The 22640-nt window shown below is 38.0% G+C and overlaps 1 protein-coding gene across 1 annotated transcript in view; it reads left to right on the top strand.

The window, feature by feature from the left end:
- Positions 1-22640, top strand: part of DNAH5 (dynein axonemal heavy chain 5) — a gene marked incomplete at its 3' end in the record, with an annotated part of 279406 nt that overhangs the window by 185426 nt on the left and 71340 nt on the right. Inside the window, exons 53-59 of the mRNA XM_080703060.1 lie at positions 1133-1263; positions 5773-5926; positions 7308-7575; positions 14726-14957; positions 16557-16671; positions 16908-17084; positions 21069-21272. Coding sequence (XP_080559186.1) covers positions 1133-1263; positions 5773-5926; positions 7308-7575; positions 14726-14957; positions 16557-16671; positions 16908-17084; positions 21069-21272 — 1281 coding nt within the window. The remainder of the gene's footprint in view (positions 1-1132; positions 1264-5772; positions 5927-7307; positions 7576-14725; positions 14958-16556; positions 16672-16907; positions 17085-21068; positions 21273-22640) is intronic.

Genomic DNA, 22640 nt, shown 5'->3' with positions numbered 1-22640 from the left:
ATGGACTTCACCAGGCCGGGAGCTGGGGGTGAACTGGGCGAGTGACCAGCAGACTGTGGCCTTCTAACTCCTCTTTAATCATGTTGTGGTAGGTTCCTTAGGTATCAATGTCTTTGCTAAAGAATAGGAGGGTGCTTTTACACATTTTCTTCTTTCTTAAAAAAATTCGATCATCTATGTCATACTTTGGGAATTTTTTTCTCATTGAGTTAAACCCTCTGTTTCATTTCAGACGTGAAGGACGTTTTTGCAATTGCATACTCCCTTCCCCATCCTGAGGCTAGACCTTGTTTTAAAATTTCTATTCTCTTTCCTACTAAATTGCATTAGGTTGTGCAAACTAAAAGGACTCCTCAAAATTCCCTTTGTTTCATCTTCTTTAGCACTCAGAGCATGGATGAAGAAAATGTGATCTTTACATACAATGGAGTTTTACTCAGCCATAAAGGAAAATGATGTAATTTTTCAGAAAAATGGATGACTAGACAACATCATGCTAAGTAAAATCAGCCAGTCTCAGAAAATCTAGGACTGCATCTTTCCTTTCATATATGGAGCTAGAGAGAAAATAGGAAAGGAAAGGGGCTTCATGCAAATAAGAAGAGAGAGAGAGCAGTGGAATAGTGAAAAGGGACTGGGGAGGAAGGATGGGAAGAGAAAATAAGGCTTGAGGAAGGAAACAGACCAAATAATGTTATGTTCACATATGATGCTACGCTACCAGTGTCACTAGCATGGACTTGGAAGGGAGAGGAATAAAGGTATAGGGTGTGGAGGGAAATACACCAAGAGAGGTATGTGAGTATCACGTCGAATCTCAGTATGATGTGTAACTATAATTCACCAATTAAAAACAAAATAAAACAAAGAGCCAGCGATTCTCTGGACTATATGCTGGCTTTTCTGTGTCAGTATCCCCCTGGCTCCTAAAGGCGAACCCCTCACCCTGTCTAAGGCTCCTAAACACTGTTATTGTTCCATTTCAGAACTACCTCATTAATTCAACCTGCATATCCTCCAGCCTGATTTTGAGAAAACTACGTCTTCCAAACTAACCGACACTTATTTTACATAGAATAAATATTGTGTTTAGGTGTTGAAAGATATATGCCTTTTCTATTCCATATTACAGATCTCTCGAGTCATACGCACTCCTCGGGGGAATGCCCTCCTGGTTGGGGTGGGCGGATCAGGGAAGCAGAGCTTGACGAGGTTGGCTTCATTTATTGCTGGTTATACCTCCTTCCAGATCACTCTGACAAGGTAAAAAGCTTTTAATCTACCTACAATGTTTTTTTTTATATAAAAAAGTTCTTTCTCATTTTTCTTGTATACATTAAGACTTACAATAGTTTTTCTCTTTGAATGATGATTACCATCTTCCCCTTTCAATCTTTGTCTTCGGCCATGAATATTTCACATTAGTCACCTGCTTTTGAAAAAATTTAGCCTTTCATTAGAGTGAATAGCGGCCTCCTTGCTTTTAGGCTGTATACAATATGAGTATTACATGTACTCCTTGTGGCACATTTCAGAGGAAATTTATCCTCCTTAAGTGTTAATACAGAGCACAAGAATATTAATCCAGTGTAAGCAAAAATGAAATTTTATACTCTTTGCTCATTCAAACACTTTATGTGTGCATGGTGCTGGCTGGAGGGTGAGGCTGTGTTGGTCAGCTTTCTGTTGCCTTCAACACATAGGCCTTTGGTGTCCCCCACATTTCATATCTAAACTACAATAATGGTAAGTGTAGCCTGTGTCATCATGAAGATTACAATACCTCAAAGGGGACAGACAATATGAACTCATTCAGGAAGGCATGGCTTATAGGTGCTGTTTACCTATGACAGGGAAATAAATGTAGCCCAGATCTTCTTGGAGCATGAGGGAGGCACCTCTAAACTAGTATAAGGAATAATATTTCCTGGAAGAAGTGATGTTTGAACTGAAACCTGAGCAGAAATAGAGATTATCTCAGAGAAGAGGAGCAGGCAGATGTCCCAGGCAGAAGCATTATTGCGTGTGAAGTCACAGTCAAGCCCTGGAAGAAGTGACCCAAAGCTGGTGTGGAGTGTGAGATGGCAAATAGGAAGAGCAGGGAATGGAGTCCTGTAAGGTAGGGTAAGTGTCGTGGTTTGAAAGGAAAATATGCCTCGGGCCTCATGCTCTGGAGGCAGCTATGTTCAGGAGTGGGTCCTGAAAGAAGGATGTGGCTGGGATTGAATCCCTGCAGCTGTAGCCTGGGGGGCTATAGATGTCCATCATCCCTTCCTCTCGCTATCCCTGCTCCCCACCATCATGCCCTGAAGACCTATAGCCCTGGATCCTGCTTGGCAGGCATTATAAATGCAATATATATATTCAGTCTCTCTCTTTTTCTCTGTCTCTGTTTCTCTCTCTATACATATATATGTAATATTAGATATATATGGAATCTATATATCTCTGTATATCTTATCTATATATAATATATATCTCACTATGTATTTCTTTTGCAGTACCTGGGATAGAACCCAGGGGGATTCTACCTCCCAAGCCCTATCTTTTATTCTTTGTTTTGAAACAGTCTCACTGAGTTGCAAGGGGCCTCACTAAGTAGCTGCGGCTGGCTGCGAACCATGATCCTTCTGTCTCAGCCTCCCAAATGCTGGGATTACAAGCATGCAATACCACACTCGGCAATATCTATATAGTTTTATTTACATATTATCTCTCTATATTTTATCCATATATTATCTACATTTAGATATATGTTCTCCATATATTTTTATCTATACACACACACACACACACACATACACACACACACACACACACACATATATATATATATATATATATATAGTATTGAAATATCCAGATCCATAGCCAATAAATATTCCTCCCCTAAGTTTTTTTTTGTGTCATGTATTTAGATTTAGATAAGAATGCTGACTAAAACAGTAAGAAATGAAAACTTCCACCTGGAACAATTAGGAAACTATCAATGAATTACCGATAGGGAGGACATTTCAGATTTCTGTGTATAGAAAATGAATGGAAGGAACTCAGCTAGAATAGTGATAAACCTGACCCAGGGGTCGAGGCAAGACTGATGGTGACATGGAACAGGCAGTGTAAGGGAGGAATGGACAGTGGAAATTCAAGAGATGGTCAGGAAGTTGGGGCTTGTGAACCTTGGTGTATCCTGGTTTGGGGCTTGGAAAATTAGACAGCTACTGCTGTTATTCACCAAGAGAGGAGACCCAGAGAAGTTGTTCTTAGATGTATGCCCACAGTGCAGGGAGAAAGCAAACTTAGCAAGTGAGCAGAGTCCATGAAGAAATAAGCAGAGGTGATTTAGAGAAATTGACTGATCCAGGATCAACCAAGATCAGGTTGGAAGCTTAAGGCCAGTTTGGAAAGTTTATTTGAGGTGAACTCGTTTGAAGTTAATTTTTAGGTGTGGAAGCCAGAAGCCTTGCCTGTTGGGCATCGATGGCCCAAACATGCCAGTGACCTGCTTTATTGAGGGAGGCCCAGAGACAGCTGCCAGACAGAGGCTGGGAGTCATTAAACACTGGGGTTGGGATGCAGTTATTTATACCACTGTTGTTACATCTGTGTTTGGTCTTAATTATAGGTTTCTTCTTAGAGAATAAATTCAAAGACTTCTTGTGTTAGCTTCTTTCTGCTTTGACAAAATACCTGAGACAACCAAGGTTTCAGTTCATGGTTTCAGATGTTTTAGTCCATGGTTAGATGAACCTATTTATGTGGGTTTGTGGTGAGGCAGAGCATCATGGCAGAAGGTCATGGTAGCCAAGGAGGGAGGAGAGAGAGAAAGAGAGAGAAGGAGAAAGAGAAGAAGGAGGAGGAGGAGAAGGAGGAGGAGGATGAGAAGGAGAATAGAAAAGAGAAGAGGAGGAGAAGAAAGGAAGAAGAAGAAGAAGAAGGAGGAGGAGGAGGAGGAGGAGGAGGAGGAGGAGGATAGTAGTATTAGGAGGAGTAGGAGAAAGGAGGAGCAGGGAAGAAGAAAGGAGAGGAGAGGAGAACAGAAGAGAGAAGAGAAAGTGGGGACAAGAAATACCCTTCCAGGGAACATCCCAAGTGACCTACTTCCTCCAGCTAGGTCCAACTGTCTATATTTTCCACCACCTCCCAGAAATGCTGTCAAATTAATAATCCATCAATGTATTTGTCCACTGGTGCAGTCAGAGCCCTCATGATCCAATCACTTCCTAAGCTCCTCATCTCTGAACACCGCTGCACTGGGGACCAAGCCTTTAACCCTCAAGAGCTTTTAGGGAAGATTTCAGATCCAAATTATAACACAACCATTTTATTTAAGTACTAGGACTGACAGAAATACCCCTTTCTTACTTTATGGATAATTCTTCTAGTTTGTGGATGGATGCAGAGCTAGATCGAAGATAACTTGCACAGGAAATGGTTGCAATTGCTTTTTGTTTCTGATATTTGTATAGAAGCTCATCTCTTTCAAAGCATCTTTGCATGTGTAAGATGAATTAATTTTCTGAAGAAATTTGTGGATTAGAAGGGCAGATAGCAATAGCCCACCTCGCAGCTGAAGTTCAGAGAAGCAGTGAATTGTCCAACATCTCAGTTATAGTGGGAATTGATTGTAAGATTTTTGCAGTCAATCCAGGTTTCTAATGTAGCGTGGCTTCTGCATCACAGTGTTGGTAACTGTACCTTATGACAACTATCTATGTGATAAATTAGTTTCTCTGTCTGTTATACTGGAAATGATCTTTTATGAATGAAAGAAAAGGCCAACGTCTTTCATACTTTCTCACACCCTTCAAGGGACTATCCTAGTTCTTATGCCTTTGCAAAACTGTGTGGCCAAGGCTGCGATGCAAGTACCTAATTTTTGGTGAACTCAACCATTTGTCAAATGTCTCAGGTCATATTATTTGAGGTAGTGGACCCTTGAGATCCTGGGGACTGGGCTGGATGAGATGCTTTTTCTGTCTTTTTGTAAAGGGCGATTGTCTTTAAAGTATTTTCTGACTTCTTGGATCTCATTTTCTAGAATTTTTCTAGCAATATTAATGCATGGTTGTGGCATTTATGATTCTAGGGTTTAGTTTATAGACATTAAAAAGTGAAATAATATATTTAATTTTTCTAACATTCCTTAATTGTATCTAAGGATATTTTTGGATAGCAAAAGAAGATGTTTAGTACAATATTTTATGTTTCTGGCTCTTCTGCTTTAGTGTATTGATTGCTCAGTAAACTAACTCTTTTTGTGGCATACAAAAATGTGAGGATAATAATCATATTGGGAAATAAGAAAGAGGATCATTTATAATAGGGTATCTTCTTCCCATATAATGAAAGTTAGAATTGATTTCATTTAGTTTGATTTATGAGCTATTTCCATGTACCAATTGTATACAGTTACTTAATAAATATTCTAATTATCATTTTCATAAAATATTGTAATTTCCAACACATATTTTCAAAATAATAAATTATACAATCAAATGATGCCTGCTTGTGGTAGATATTATATTTTCATTTCTGGTTGACTTTTCACTCTAGTTTTTTTGTGAAAATATTAATTATAATGTTTCATGAAAAGTATAGTTTTAATAATCAGTTGACCAATAACATTCATAGATAGTGCATACAAATATGGTGAAACAAAATTGGCACTTTTTTCTTAGCTAAGTGGCATAAAGCATTACTATCATAAGGCTCTTTTCCTTCCATAACAACATTTTAGCTAATGATACTATGAAAATATATTTTTTTTAGATCCTACAACACATCAAATCTAATGGAAGACCTAAAGGTTTTGTATAGAACAGCTGGTCAGCAAGGCAAAGGAATCACTTTCATTTTCACGGACAATGAGATTAAAGATGAGTCCTTTTTGGAATATATGAACAATGTTTTATCATCCGGTGAGGTAGGAGCTCACTTAACCTTCATGAGTTTTCTCTCTCCAGATTTCCTTTAGTTTAGAGCTGTCTATGTTTTCTTCTATTACAGTTTTAAATAATGTCTCTTGAAATTTGGTGATTAGTGGGAAGAATGGACTTTTTATTTTATTTTGTGGTACAAAGGTCCAGGGCCTAACATGTGCTAGGCAAGTGCTCTACCACCAAGCTACATTCCCATCCCTTTCCCCTTCAAAAATTATATATACATAAGCTATTCATATAATATAAATAAGTAAAATAAGTATGTGTATATATCGAGCCCAGAGACATTCTACCTTCAACCTACACCCCCATCATGACTTTTTATTTCTTGTTTGGAAACAGGGTCTTACTAGGTCCATGAGAGTCTCACTGCTTGCTGAGGCGGTCCTTAAACCTACAATCCTCCTGTATTAGGCTCCCAAATACTGAGATTACAGGCATGTGCCACCATGGCAGACTTTAAAAAATATTTACTTATTTATATTTTTAAAAACATATATATTTTGAAACAGAGTTTTACTAAGTTGGCTAGGCGGGACTTGAACTTGCAGTCTTCTTGTCTCAGCTTCTGGAGTTGCTGGGATTACAGGTATGGACCACCATGCTTGGTTGCTTCAATTAGGTTTTGAAAGAATACAGGTACTAATCAAAATGTGGAGGTAAGCATTGAAAACATCAATGAGTGTTCTGAGTGACAAATGATAAGAACAGGAGGGAGACTGGGAGGAAAATTAGTGAGATTTTGGGTATGTCCTTTTTCCTCCTTTTCGAGGCCATGGCTTTGCAGTTAATCATAGGATCTTCAGTGTACTTTAAAATGTGATATAGCTCATTTTGAGATTGTTTTATTTTGCATTTTTATTGAGTGCATTGCCATTTCTCATCATATTGGGACACAGAGTGTCAGAAAACTACCTGCATACAACTCTTGGGCCCTCCCTAACGGGGTCCCATCCTCATTCCACAAGCTTTGAGATTCACATTGGCAATTTTGTATATAATCATGGTGTTATTTTTACTATCTTGTGCTTTATGACTTTAAAGGTTGCCTTTAAAGACACATATGGAGAGAAAAGGCATTATACCTTGTTGATCTGTATATCTTGGTTTGTTTTCATACCTATGTTCTTTTTTTGTGTGTGTGGATCTGGGGATGGAACCCAGGGGCATTCTACCTCCGAGCTACACACCCTGCCCTACTTTTTATTCTTTATTTTGAAACTGGGTCTCACTGAGTTGCAGAGGACCTCACTAAGTAGCTGAGGATGTCCGCAAACCACGATCCTCCAGGTCTCAGCCTCCCAGATGCCAGGATTACAACATACCTATGTTCTTAATGCAGATGCCTGTACTTTTCTTTTTAAGGTCTCCAACCTATTTGCTCGTGATGAGATTGATGAAATCAATAGCGATCTGACACTGGCCATGAAAAAAGAACACCCCAGGCGCCCTCCGACCAATGAGAACCTGTATGACTACTTCATGAGTCGGGTCCGACAGAATCTTCACATCGTGCTCTGCTTCTCGCCGGTGGGCGAGAAATTTCGAAATCGAGCTTTGAAATTCCCTGCCCTTATTTCAGGGTGTACGATTGACTGGTTCAGCCGCTGGCCCAAGGATGCCTTAATTGCTGGTTAGTGTGGTGGAAATCTTCACATCAGCCTGTCTGACTTACAGTGTACATTATTATTCATTCACATTCTGTGCTGTTGGCTGGCTCTGGACTGGGATGAGGCAACTCACTTGGTCCAGCATTTGAGGGTTTTTGCTAAATGATGTTGCTGATTTTCTATGGTAGCTAATTTTTCCTAGAGTATATTTGTCAGAGAATAAGAACTTTCAATCTGTACTTCCTTGGGTTATTTCCAGTGATTTTAGTTTTTATTTTCAGTAATACTTAAAGGGATTGCCTCGGTTGGCTCCACAGGCGTTGTCTGGGGGTGTCATAGGAAGACACTAAAGTTTTGATCTTTTGTTCTATTTAAGTGCATGGTCAACCTCATAGTGGTAACAACCAAGTGTCTCTTGGGCATTTCCTTCTTATTGTCACAGTGCTGCAAACCAGAAAAGAGAACATTTGGCAATCCTCTGCCGGGCTTCTGTCCTTGACAAAGAATGTTATCCAGTGTTCTCTGGCTGGATGCTGTCTCTTGTTCTGTCTAATCTTTCATTCCATGGAAACCCCTTGCTTCTCTTCCTCTGCAGATGAAACCACCCCATAAAAGTAGTGCAGGATATATAAGACCACTCACTTAGTGTCTTCCTTTTGTCACATTTTTGGTGAGAAATTATCTGTGACGATTTTAAAAGCTGCGAATAATCAGACTTTCAACCTTGAGCTAATGCTTCAGAATCACAGAGGAACTGTGATTCAGGGTGTTGGTTTTCAAACTTTTTGTCTGATTGTGTTTTAAGTAGAAGAGCTGTATTTCCTAGTAATGCCTTGTAGGTATCTCTAGCAGGTAAAGCTGGGAAAAATGGAGGGGGAGAGGAGCTGTTCTGAAATCTCACCATTTTTCTCTATCATTCTGGCTCCCCTGCCTCTTCAGCGCTGTTGTACCCTGTGAGAAGGACTGATAGAGTTGCTTCTTGCCTCTAGAAATGGAGAACTTGGGTGAATGATTTGTGGAAGGTGGAAGGAGCCAGTAGGACTGGTACTGGCGTTAGCATTCAGGTTTCCTATTTATCATCTACTCATCTCCCTATCTCCCTATCATCTGTCATCATCTCCTATCAATCATTCTTCTATCCTATCTATGAATCTTTCATATTGGTTAACCTTCTATAAATCTCTATTGTCTATCAATCATATTCATTAATCTCTCATATCTTATCTAATTTATTAAAGATTATTCACTGGGGAAGTTTGTTTTTGCACACAACCGTTGACAGTAATGGTTTTCCAATGTGTGTCTTTTAAATGCTAGATATTTTAACATGTTTAAAGTACAAATGTAGAATACAGTTTTTTTCTTTGTTTTAAGGGCTTGGGGAAAATCAGTGATTCAAGATTTTAAATCACATGAACATATAAATAAAACTATAAGAAATATTTTTAAAATTTTTTGAATAAGAACACAAAATCTGAATAGCAGTTTTAAATACTTCATAGTCCCAAATTAGCTAATGCTGCAAGAAAAATTAAGTTTTGATTTAAAATTAATTTTGGCTTTTTTTTGGTGGTACTGGGGTTCCTGGAAACCCTTCTACCTCTGGGCTACACTCCCAGACCTATTTTTATACATTTTATTTGGAATCAGGGTCTCTTAAGCCAGCGCGGCTGGCTTCGAACCTGTGTGATCCTCCTGTCTCCACCTCCCAAGCACAGGGATTACAAGCGTGCGCCACCATGCCTGGCTTAATTTTGGCTTTTAAAAAAGCACACACAAGACATATGAAGCTCATGATGGATATTGATGGCTAATGGGTATGTTCTTATCTGAAATAATTGAAAATAAACAAAAACCACTGTCAAAATAGTCAAAATAAAATAAAATTTCTTGAAGTAGAATATGCATGCAGAAAAAATAGTATTTTAGAGCAATATTAATGGTTAGAGTGAAATATGATAATCAACATGCAAATACCTTGTAAAATGCCATGTAAATATTATCTAACAATAGAAATAACAATATTAGGTCACCAATTCTGTAATATACCATAAATAAGATAATATAATTTATAGAAATAGATCCCTTTTATTTAGTATCGATTTCAATCATCCTATCTATTACAATACAAATTTTTGATCTTTTGCTGATTCCCCACAAATCTGCCCATTTTTTAAAATTATATTGCATTGACCCAAACGAGGATGAAAGGGAGAGAGGGACAGATACTAGCAAGATACTAGCAAGTGTCCTCAGATACTAGCAAGTGTCCTGATCTTCACACATGCATCTGTTAGCTCAATATTGGAAACATATTTGTTGAGCATCATAACATTTATAGGGCCAGGCACATAGATGCCCACGGAAGACTTGTTTCTTCACTGCAGATTCTCTCCCCAGGAGAGCTCATCCAGAGCCTCCTGTGTAGCCTGCCCCATCAGGTGTTATCTCGTCTAGTCTGCCCCCTGACTTGAAATCTGTGCACCTACCTGCCTGCTTGATCCATTCGCATAGAGGTTTTATAGGCTCCTTACACTCAAAACATCTGAAATCAAACTGCTTCCCTCACTCAGAAAGTGCCACCGTCATTCATCAAACGAGGCAACCAGAGACTTCTTTGTCCTTAACATCTCTCTTTCCTTCAACCATCATGTGTAATCTATTTCCAAGTCATGTCGACTCGATGTCCTAAATACTGAGGAATCTCTCTTTTTTCCTTTCACTGACATCCTACACCAAGCCATCAGTGTCACTCACTCGGAAAACCAAACAGCTTTCTAATGATCTCTATTCTTTTTTACTTGTCTCTCAGCCATTTCATACTGCAGACAGAATAATGGTTGACAACACAATCTAATCACATTGTTCTCTGCTTAAATCTCTCCATGTTGTTCTATTCCTCCCAGGGGAAAAAAAAATTATATTTATAAATAGCATCACCTTCATGGCTGGAAAGAGCTGGCCCCTCATCTGAGCTCATGTTTTTCTCTTGCTATTCTCTTGTATCTTTGAACATGTCATTTTTGGTTCCATGCAACACCCCTCTCCCACTCCTCACTGTACCCTCCTCCTTATGTCTGGGTAATGCTAGCTCAGCAAAATGTCTTCTCTTTGGGAAAATTGTTTTCTGCTTCTACCTGCCCCCCATTAAACCAGTTTCCTGTTATCCACCTCAGAGCACGTGGTACTTTTCTTTCTTGAGACTTTCTACAATTTGTAATTTATATACCTCATTGTATGTTTTTTTGTAATAATACCTATCTGTCCTAGTTGATTAGAATCTATGAGGTCAAAGACTACGTATCTTCTATTCACACTTATATTAGCTACTCATGTTTGATAGAGCTGAATGAATGAATTAGACCCTGTTAAAATTCATCATTCTTTCATATTTTGGCACTGATTCATTTGTGGTCTTTCTCTTAACTCTATATAGATCTCTTCTTTTCTTTTTCTTATTCTTGTATTAGTGCATAATAATTATACCTACTCGTGGATTCATTATTATATATTTGTACATGCACAAGCATAATTTGAACCATTTCATTCCTTCATTCCTCTTGTTCCCTTTCCTCTTCCCTCCCCAATCTCCTTCCTTTGTTCTCTAGTCTCTCTCCACATTTTCGTGAGATACCTTTTCTTTTGTATTTTTTCTTTGTAGCTTCAACATATGAGAAAGAACACTGGTTTATCTCGTTAGACATGATGTTCTCCAGTTCCATCTATTTTCTTGCAAATGACATAATTTTGTTATTTATGGCTGAGTAAAACTCCATTATGTAAATATATATACCACATTTTCATTGTGTTTGTTACATAAACCTCTTTGTCTTCCAGAGGTGCTTAAAACATCTTTTTCTTTTCATACTTAGCTTTCATCATTGCTAATCCAAGTTCCAAAGCTGGATCAAGACTCATTCTTTGATGTCATTCTGTTGGGAATATTAAAATTTTTCCCTCTCTCATAAATCTTTTATGTCTGTAACTCTTATATTTGATATAATACATTTTGATATTCAGTCTTTTAAACATTTGGATAACCAGCAAGTTTATGAAGGTTACACCTCCAATTTAATCTGGTAAAATTTCAGCTTGCCCATTGTATAACATTTAGTGCTGTGATAGTCATAGTAATGAATAAAAATGGTTATGAGAAATATGACATGATTTCTTTTTAGTGAAAAATCTGGAATCTTATTAGGAAAACCAATGGCCCATATAATACTAACATATGTTATTTTGAAAGAATACTTCTCTGAATTTTGGAAGTGCTCAGTATACTCAGAGATTTAACATTTATTATTTTAAAAATTATTAATAGGCTGGGTGTGGTGGCACACACTTGTTATCCCCGCACTTGGGAGGAGGCGACAGGAGGATCACACAGGTTCGAAGCCAGCCTCGCTGGCTTAAGAGACCCTGTTTCCAAATAAAATATAAAATAGGTCTGGCACTGTAGCCCAGAAGTAGAAGGATTCCATCCCCAGTACCACAAAAAAAAATTGTTAATACAGTTTATAGAAGAAAACTATTATTTTAGTTGCCCTAAGAATGTGTGTATTTTGAATTATATTATTGTGTTCAATCAACTCAATAAGGAAATATAGGTTGAATATTCCTAATTTAAAAATCCAAAATGCTCGGAAATCTAAAACTTTTTGAGCATCTACATAACGTTCAAATACTTTTGGTATGAGGACATTCAGAGTTCACATTTCCAGAGTAGGAATGCTGAGCCAGTAATGCCTGTACAAGTATTTCCAAATTAAGAAAACCCCAAAGTTTGAAATACTTCTTGTCCCATGCATTTCAAAGAGAGCACTCAACCTGCATGCCATTTCGTTTGTGTTAGCGTTGTGTTTAGGTTAGAAGAAATATTTTCAATAAAATTAAAGTATTAAATTACTATATACTTTTGTAATTTTAAGAAATTCAAATTCAGAAGTTTAATCCAAGATTTTATAGCATTTTAACAACAATAGTGGTTTTCTTTAAAAAGTAAGTTTTTATTTGTATTACTTTAGGTTGACTATCCTGATGAAAACACAGAAAAAAAATTCTTCTTTAATGTTGGAAATTCTTGAAAGCAGACCCTTGTCTTGGTGATTGGATGTTGATGACAGCTTATCAGTGGGTCTGGGTCACTCTAAGAGGGTGTGTTCTGGTCCTTTAAGTAATCTTCCCTGCATCAGCAGTTGTGGGTCTCTGGGAAAATATACTTAGAGAAAAAATCCCAGTTTTGTTCTTTTAATTTTATATTTTGAGAGGCCAAAAGACAATATGGTACATAAAGAAAAAGGTATCCATTATATATACTCTTTGTTCAGACAAGAAAGAAAACAAAAATCATACATGGTAAAACAAAGAAATTTTCAGAGTGGGGACTACCCTGAAGATGTCTTATAACAGCAAATAAAGCATTTAGTATTGTGCCTGCCACATTGAATACTGCAGCCATTACAGTTAATACCTTCAAAATTTTGTCAGACAGTGGATGGGTTTATAGCTCTGTGGTAGACCAGTTGCCTCGCATGTGAGTTTAGTCCTTAGCATCACAAATAAAAATAAATTTGTTATAAGTAAGAATTGGTCTTATGTTTCTAGTGCCCAGTTGTTAGTCAGCATTTTTATACCTATAATCTAAAGACCTGACCAGATAACTTAGAGGAAAGAAGATTTATTTTCTTACAGTTTCAGGTTCAGTCCATGTGAGTCTGGGGATTTCAGGACATGGCGGCAGGAAGAGGAGAGAGGGAGAGGACATGGGCTGCACTCCTCATCCCATGGAGGCTGGAAGCAAAAGAGAGAGCAAAAGGAGGAGGAACCATATGTAATCCCAAAGCTGCACCCCCAGGGACCACCCCCTCCAGTCATATCCTGCTGGCCCATGTACCATTTAGATAAATCTATTCTACTGGATTTCCGTTGCTGGGAAAAAATTCTCAAGACTCAATTACATCAACTCCAGACATTAATAACTGAGCTCTTTAGGGGAGATTTTACTTCTAACTATAACAACAGTCTTAAACTTTCTAGAGTTTAAGACATTCTTGACAGTGTTTTCTTTACTGATATGAGAAAATATGGTCAGAGTGTCTTAATGCCTGTTAGTGTATGCTAAGCTGTATTTGTAACCAGGCTGATGAATGGTCCCTATTATTAACCCATAGATACCACAATGCAAATTTAATTTAGTGATCAACTACTAATGGTGAAAAGCTACCATTTTTTATGTCTGTGCTAACTATCACCTGTTAGGCTTGTTCACTTGATTCCTTTCATTTTCTTCACATTTTTGTTAGCTATATTTTTATTTACAACTTTTAAGTAGATAGGTTATCTCTTCTAAGATACATAAAAATGGTTGTGATAATTTTAATTACATCGTGCATTAACCCTTGCAAATTCCACAGGGTTGAGACCAAATTTCATTTCTCTTTCACTCTATGGCACCCATCCATAATATGAATTATGTAGTGGGCACTCAATATAGGTAACTGGCAATTGATTAGCTCTTACATTGTGGCTTATTCTTACAGCAGGCAATGTTGTCTTAGAATTGGTCCACTGTTAGGAACTTTGAGGAAGGTAAAGGTCTCCAACATGTTTCCCCCCAAAACATTTCTGAAAGGCACATATGTTAAACCATCCACAAATGACCAGCTGCTGCATTTAAGAACAAGACAACCTGGGCATAAAAAACTACAGTGATGAACATTTCCGCATGCCAAATGCAGCCAGAGCTTGGGAGAATTAAGGGACTGACAGAGTCTGAGTAAAATAATAAATGGGATTGTTAAATATGAGTGGAAAGTGGGCACTGATGTCTGAGTTATTTGTATCACTTCTGTGCTTATGTGAATTGTAAAAAATAGGCTGGCTGCTGACCGGAACCTGTAGCTTTGGAGTGAGGACTTCTATGCACGAGCACCAAAAAAACAAAGAATGAGGACAGGCTTAAAGTCTTTTATAGTTTTATATATGAAATGGAAAATAAAATTGCTGATGTCTTAGGCCTGGGGCCAAGAGTGCTAACATAGATTTACCTAGCTGGGGCTACAAAAATGGTATATAGTCCTAGGAAATATTTAAGTCTTTTAAAAAGAGCCAGGCAACTTTTAAAATGGTAATTCACACCCATATTTCCCACATTGCCATCTTTATTCCTTGCAGTGTCTGAACATTTCCTCTCCTCCTATGATATTGAATGTAGTTTGGAAACCAAGAAGGAAGTGGTTCAATGCATGGGCTCCTTCCAGGATGGAGTGGCTGAGAAGTGTGTTGATTATTTCCAGAGGTTCCGACGTTCTACCCATGTGACGCCCAAATCATACCTCTCCTTTATTCAGGGCTATAAGTTTATATATGCAGAAAAGCGAGTTGAAGTGCAGACCCTGGCCAACAGGTAAGCATGAAGTTCAAAGAAAAAAAATATATATGTATTGGGGATAGAAACCAGGGGCGTTCTACCGCCAAACTGTACTCCCAGTCCTATTTTTGTTTTTAATTTTGAAACAGGATCTCACTGAGTTGCTGAGGGACTCTCTAAATTTCTGAGAGGAGCCTGGAACCTGTGATCCTCCTGTCTCAGCCTCTGGTACTTAGATTACAGGTGTGCACCACCCACTGCACCCAGCTCAAATAAAAGTAATTTAGAGTAGTGGTTCTCAACTTGGAGCCACATTGTCCTCTGTGGATATTTTCCAATAACTGAAGACATTTTTGTTTGTTGGAGGAGACAGGTTGTAGGGTGGAGTGGATGGGATGCTATTAAAAGTATATAGGATAGCCCCACAGCAAGAAATTATTGGGTACCGCTAGGCTGAGGTTAAGAAACCTTCTTCTAGAACCCATCTGGAGGATTGGTCTATGGCTCCAAGGGGCTTTATTGTTGCCAAACAGAATAAGCCGTTGTGAGTTTTGTGTGCTCTGTTACCTTTTCTGATATTGAATGACACAGAGATAGAAATAATAGACCCAGAAGAGGGTTGGAAATGCAGAATTCTTTCTTCTCTTTTTATCTCTTTTGTTCTACCCCCTGACTGAGCAAGTAGAGGAAAGTAATGAACTAAAATTTGTTCTAGATGTCACCACTCTGCCTCAGGTTCTTTTGAACACTTCTTTCTGAATAGAGCCAGAGTCAGCCAGGGCTGCTGTGGAAGAGAGCCCTGGGTGGGTGATTGGGCTAAATGACTCTGAAGGCTCCCATCAGGAAGGGCACATTATTTCAGATTCAAGCAGGAAGACTGAATTCTTTTCAGGGACTGTTCTGATAGCTTAACTTTCTTTTCCCCCTTGAGGTCAAATCTTTTTTTTTTTAACTTCACTGAAATTTTCTGAAAAATGAAAGTTATTTATTTTCCTTCCTCAGTGATAGGGCATTTGATAGGGCATTCCCAGCATTTGAAGTCTATTATTATTATTAGGCTAAATGTCAGTAAGCATGCCTTTTGCATGATACAGATTCTAAATCTATTGTTGTTCCTCATGGAACATGTATGTTTGAGCAGACCCACTCCTCTCATATGCAGTCTATGAACACCTTGCACAAGTGGTCAGTCTAGAGCTTAACTTGGTATTACATCCTTTTTGTGACACTTTCTTGTGTTTGCATGCGCTCTTTGTATACACACACACACACACACACACACACATATATATATAGAGAGAGTATATATATATATATACATACATATATACTATAGAGAGATAGCAAACACATAGATATATACACTTAGTCTTCATATATATTTATATATTCCTCTATATATTCTTGTATATATATTCTTATATATTCTACATATATATTCTTATATATTATATACATATTCTTTATATATATTTTTATATATATTCATATATATGGAGAGAGATAGCAAACACACGCACATACCCTTATTCTTCAAATGTGACCATTATTTCTCATATTAGTGGGACAGTACTTAGAAAACCTGGACAAATACGACTAATCTTAACATCGCTTGCTTGGGCTTTTGAACCTCAGAATGAATACAGGACTGGAAAAGCTGAAAGAAGCCTCCGAGTCTGTTGCAGCCCTGAGCAAAGAGCTGGAAGTGAAGGAAAAGGAGCTCCAAGTAGCCAACAAAAAAGCGGACACGGTAGGTGGACGTTTACAGAGGTGCCGTGTTCATCGGAGCTATGTGTGCACGTTTACGACGTTATATCTGTGGAAATATGGCTATTTGTTTACATTAGAATCAAACACTCTTAATACCATGTGTGCAAAATTGGAGAAGTAGACAAAAGCAGCAGCAGATCAGGGCCGAGACAGGCATTTTCCAGCTGGGTGTCTGTCCATTTTTGGTGAGGTTTTGTGTCGTTTCTATTGAATTAGGTCTTAAAAGAAGTGACGATGAAAGCACAGGCTGCTGAGATGGTCAAGGCTGAGGTACAGAAGGTGAAGGACAAAGCCCAGGCCATCGTAGACAGCATCTCTAAAGACAAAGCCATTGCTGAAGAAAAACTAGAAGCAGCAAAGCCAGCTTTGGAAGAAGCAGAAGCCGCATTGCAGGTGAACTTAATGGTGCAACACATGCCATCGTTAGGCCTAGGAGGAGGTTCAAGGGAAAAATAGGGAAATGTTCTGTTGTTCAGATCAAAGCTCTAGCTACTGGAATGATGTTCAGTCAAACTCTCTACTTGGAGACTTTAATGGGTTTTCATAGATTTTGTACATGCAGATTAACATCTCATTCTCCTTACTCATAAATACTGAGCAGTGTCATAGGCTGGTGGCCAGAAGTCTTGGTTCCCATTTTTAAAATATCATCAAGAAGCTATGTGTGATGCTGGCTGTGGTGATGCATGCCTGTGATCCCAGTACTTGAGAGGCTGAGACAGGAAGACACAGGTTTGAGGTCAGCTTGGGCAACTTAGTGAGATCTTGTCAAATAAAATGAAATGAATTAAAATAATAAAACAACATATGAAATGAAATAAAATGACAATAAATAAAAAAGGGTTTGGGTATAACTCAGTGGTAGAGTGCCTCCCCTGGTTCAATGCCCAATACCATCAGACATAAAAAGAAGTTATGTGACATTAAGAAAAAGTCTTAGCCAGGCATGGTAGAGCATGCCTGTAATCACAGCACTAGGGAGGCTGAGACAGGAGGATCACAGGCTTGAAGTCAGCCTCAGCAACTTAGCGAGGCTCTTCTTAGTGAAATCTTGTTTCCAAATAAATAAAATTGGGCTGGAGGTTTATCTCAGGGGTAGAATGCCTCTGGATTCAATCTCCAGTGCCACACACAAAAAAGGAAAGTCTCATAAATTTTCTAAAATAACACTTCTTCATTCATTCATTGAAGACTTTGATATATACTTATCACACAATGATATATATATCTTTAGATTGATAAATTTATATATTGATATATTTATATATATAATATATTGATATATATTTATATATTGATCAGTAGTTAGATTGATATATTTATATATCAGTCTAACTACTGATTTAACATATCCTATCACAACAGTTTCAGCAGACTTCCAACAGGATCAGTGCAAGGGTGTGGCAATAACAGAAATGGCAAAAGTACAAAAGGAAGCTGTATTCTGTGAAATACACTCTTTTTAGTCAACTCACCCACACCTTGAAGTGCTAGTGCTGAAGACTAAATTTAAGATCTTCTCAGTTTCAATTTAAGATTGATTTTCTTTAGTCTCACTCATCTATTTTCTGTGTTATTGATTCTTGGCATAGAAATAGCTAGAAAATGGAATTTTTCATTCTTTCGTGTTCTGGTGAAACTGCCCTCCTTAATCTATAAAATCCTCCAGGGACTTCAGTTCTCAGATTTCTGGTCACCTCAATATTCCCTGTCCCACCCTGTGGGCATGTCGACTGCCCCAAGAGTCTCTGGTCAATGCAGAGAACACAATAGTGCAAGGACACTTTGCAAGCCTTGCTGATTTCATGATACTGAGGGAATCAGCGGAGTAGAGCACATGGTGCCTCAGGTCTTGCTTAACAGGCCAGGGTTTCCCTAAGATGTAAAAGGCTTGACATTTCTTTTGATATTATAAAATGTTATCCAGTGTCCTCCTAATTCAGTGCTTCTTACCACTAAATTATTATGCATCACATAGTCCCTAGTACAGAAACCTGCTAGAGCAGGGATAGAGTGTTAGGTTCGTGTTAGTTAGCATGTTGTCACTGTTAGGGTTTGGATATAGACTATCCCCTGGAAAAGTGATGGATTGTTAATAAAAAAAGTGTTCAGAGGTGAAATCATTGAATCATGAGTGGTTTAATCTCATCACTGGGTAAATGCATTCATGGATTACTAATTTGAATGGAGTGTTTGCATGGTTATATAGGCAGATAGTGTGTGCTGGAGGAGGTAAATCACTGGGTGTGTGACCCTGGGAATTATATTTGCCCTTTGGCTCCTCCCCTCCATAATGTGGGAGCAATATTCCTCCATGTACCCACTGCCTCCTTTTGTGCTTCAGAGCCAGTCCTACGGACTTAAACCTCTGAAACTGTGGGCCCCAGTAAACCTTTCTTCCTTTAAGTATTGTGTAGCAGATATTTAGATCACAGCAATGAGGATACTGATGGAAACAGTTACTATAGCAAAATACTGGAGACTATTGATTTATAAGGATAACAGGCTTACTGTGGCTCCCAGTTTTGGAGTCTGTGATTGGTTGGTTCTATTGCTTTGGGCCTGTGGGAGGCAGCACACCATGGCTGGGAGTGTGTGGCTGAGGTAAATCACTCATCTCATCATGGCCGGGAAGCCAGAGAATAGATGGACTTGCAATATCCCTGTAAGGGCGTGCCCGCCATAACCTAATGGCCTCCACTAAGCCCTGCCTCCTAAAATTTCCCTGACTACCCCATAGCATCACTCTACGGCCCAAACATATAACATAGAAGCCTTTGGAAGAGATTCAACACACAAACAATAAGAGGATGTGCTAAGGATATTTTATACAATTCCCTTCATGGGTTCTTCCTCCAGTTTGTTGCCTCATTCTGAACTTTTGAAATCTTGAAATATGTTACTACCAACTGACGCTAAAAAAGTTCTCTGTACAACCCAAACACTAACATTTTGGTACCAGTTCACAGTAACCTCTTCCATCAATGAAGTTATCAGCAAAGGATGTATCCCTTCTTATCTTGGTTTTTAATCTGATTTTAAATAGCTGGAAGCAAAAACAAAAGAAGAACTTCCAGATTTTAAGTAACTGTTACTTTGCCCTGGTATGTAGGAGATTACATTAAAGTTATATTACTTCGCCTACGGAGAAAAGAGAAATTCAATAGCCAGAATAGGTTGAACTTCTGACTAAAACACATCCACCAACTCTTTTTACTTGTGTATCTGACATATGAGCTCAATTATTTCTGAAAATTTTCTTTTAAAAGCTAAAGCAAAATAAGCATGCCCAGTCCTTACATTTTATATAACGTTCACTTGACTGTACGTTCCCTATGGGCTACTATTTCTTGTCTTTGTCTTACAGCCACACACACCAAATAAAGTTTTGTCATTTTCAGTTCTTTACCACAAATTCTCCTTAACTTCCAGCTATTTAGCCTTCAGAAATCCTAGTATATTGAAACAAACCTTTTCACAGGATAAGGTTACATTTTGAATTACCAACCTTCGCGTGTGTCTTTTCTCAATCTTCAGTGGAAAGATCATTAGCTCCAATGAGAAGGCCATCGATTACCTTCTTTTGACAGGTTGGATAAAAATACAAACCAGATGAGAGGTTTTCAAGACATGTATGGAATGATATACTGTCCTAAAAATTGGACTGTATTCCACTCGTAATTTTCCAATACTTATTTCATAAAGAGTTTGAAAGAGAGAGAGAGAGAGAGTACAATTATCATCAACCAAAATAGGTCCAAGTATTAAATAATTTACTCTGTAAGAATACCTATAAGAGAAGCGGAAAGGAACTTTTTCAAGAGCTTTGTGAAACTCATATTGCTCAAGTCCCCTCATTTAAAGGTCAGTTCCCAGTGAAGAAACCTCTAATTATCAATCTGTCAGCCTGGAGGCTACCCTCGGGTGTCAGTCCACTGTGACAGTCTGAGTTGCTCGTGAGAGCAGCAGATTCTTAACCTACATAGCTAATGAGGACAGAGGCACTGCAGACACAGGATTTTTCCTGGTTTCTAACCCTGATATTGAAAATGCTGAGTCTTCTTTCTTTCCCCCCTCAGAGAATATTTTTCTTCTTTTCTGACACAAAATGGTCCTTACCATTTCAGAGAAGTCACGTCTCCTTATCCGCTCACCAACATGTCTCTCCTCTCACTGTCAGTTTGAATTGTAAAAATTTTAACATTTTTAGGATATTGCTTTTCTCTGGGATAAAAGGGATGTCTAGATCTCATGACTCTGCAATCTAACTTCAAAATGTTTTCTGTCCTCTCTCGAAGCCACAGCACTTAGAGGTGAGAGGTGTGTTTGTGTGCACTTTCTTTTCTGAGATGGGATGACCCCTCCTTTCACCCCCAGACCATCAAGCCTTCTGACATCGCCACTGTCCGCACGCTGGGCAGACCCCCTCACCTCATCATGCGGATCATGGACTGCGTGCTACTGCTGTTCCAAAGGAAAGTCAACGCCGTGAAAATCGACCTAGAAAAAAGCTGTCCTATACCTTCCTGGCAGGAATCTTTAAAACTGATGACCGCAGGGAACTTTCTACAGAACTTACAGGTTGGTGGCTCAGTAACGATGGGCTGCGAGTGGCTTCAGTCTGCTCTTGAGCTGAGGCCTTTAGTGGAATACATTTCTAAAAAGAATTCACTCTACATGCATATTTTGAACAGGTCTCTGAGTATTTTTTTTTTCAGAGTAGAATTTCTCTTTCAACTAGAAGGTATTACAAGCATGAGAGCTTTCCCTGACAGGTCTTAGGTCTATTTTAATAAAAAAAAAAAAAAAGCATCATCAGTGATGTGTATAATTCAATAAAGGTTAAGAAATCATTTTAAAGAGACTATATATATGTATATATCATATGCACATGAATACAAATATTAAATAGTATTCATATGTATATTTTAGGATATAATATGTTATTATGTTATATTGTATTATATTATAATTTCCATCCCTCAGTATTTGAAGAGACTAGTTTCAGGACCCCTGTGGATAGAAAAATGAGATGCTATGACCCTTATATACAATGATGTAGCATTTTTATATAATCTATAAACATCTTCCTGTACACTTTCAGATACCTCTAAGTTATTTATAATCCTAGTTCAATGCACATAACATGTAAGTAGTTGTTACATTGTATTGGTCAGGAAATAATGACAAAAAGTCTGTATGTGTAAGTACTGACATTTTTTTCTGAATATTTTTGATCCATAATTGTTATTCAGTCTATGGATGTAAAACCCATAAATATAGAGGACCTACTATTTATACATTTATTTTTATTTTGAAAGTCTTGGTTATAATTCTTGAGTATTAATTTACATCATTACTTTCTTATTTTGTTATGAGATATATACTGCACGATGAATATTTATATATGTATATCCTTATTATGTACACAGGAAACAAAATATATATAGACTTTCAGGCTCCAGAAATCTTTCCCATGCCCTAACCCAGTCAATAACCTCACTTAAGATAACTATGATTCTGACTTTTATCCTGATAATTATTTTTGTAATTTTCATACTTGAAATCATATCATATACATTCTTCTGTTGTAACCCCTTTGGTTCAGAATCTCATGAGATTAATTCTTGTTGTTGCATAAGGCAATGTTTTATTCTTATTCATTTAGGGGTTTTCAGTGAATGTATGTCCAGCAGTCTGTGTGGCGGATGTTTTAACAATTGGTCCTTTGAAGCAGAGAGAGAAAAGGAAAGAAGCACTGATTTGTAATGTTTTCCATAGAATAACTGCTCCCAAGACGACCGGTTTTAAGGTCCCCAAATGCTGCTATAGCTGGGAAAAGCGTAGAGCATCATGTCCTTGGATAGACTTCAACTATATAGATAGAATAAATGACAGTAAATCATAGACAATAGTGAACTACAGAAAAATGAAAAGAAACTGATGAGA

Source organism: Muscardinus avellanarius (genome assembly GCF_963383645.1).
Source record: "Muscardinus avellanarius genome assembly, chromosome: 1".
NCBI classification, from domain to species: Eukaryota; Metazoa; Chordata; class Mammalia; order Rodentia; family Gliridae; genus Muscardinus; species Muscardinus avellanarius.
The sequence above is the reverse complement of the archived record's forward strand: the minus strand, read 5'-3'. Positions and strand labels throughout refer to the sequence as shown.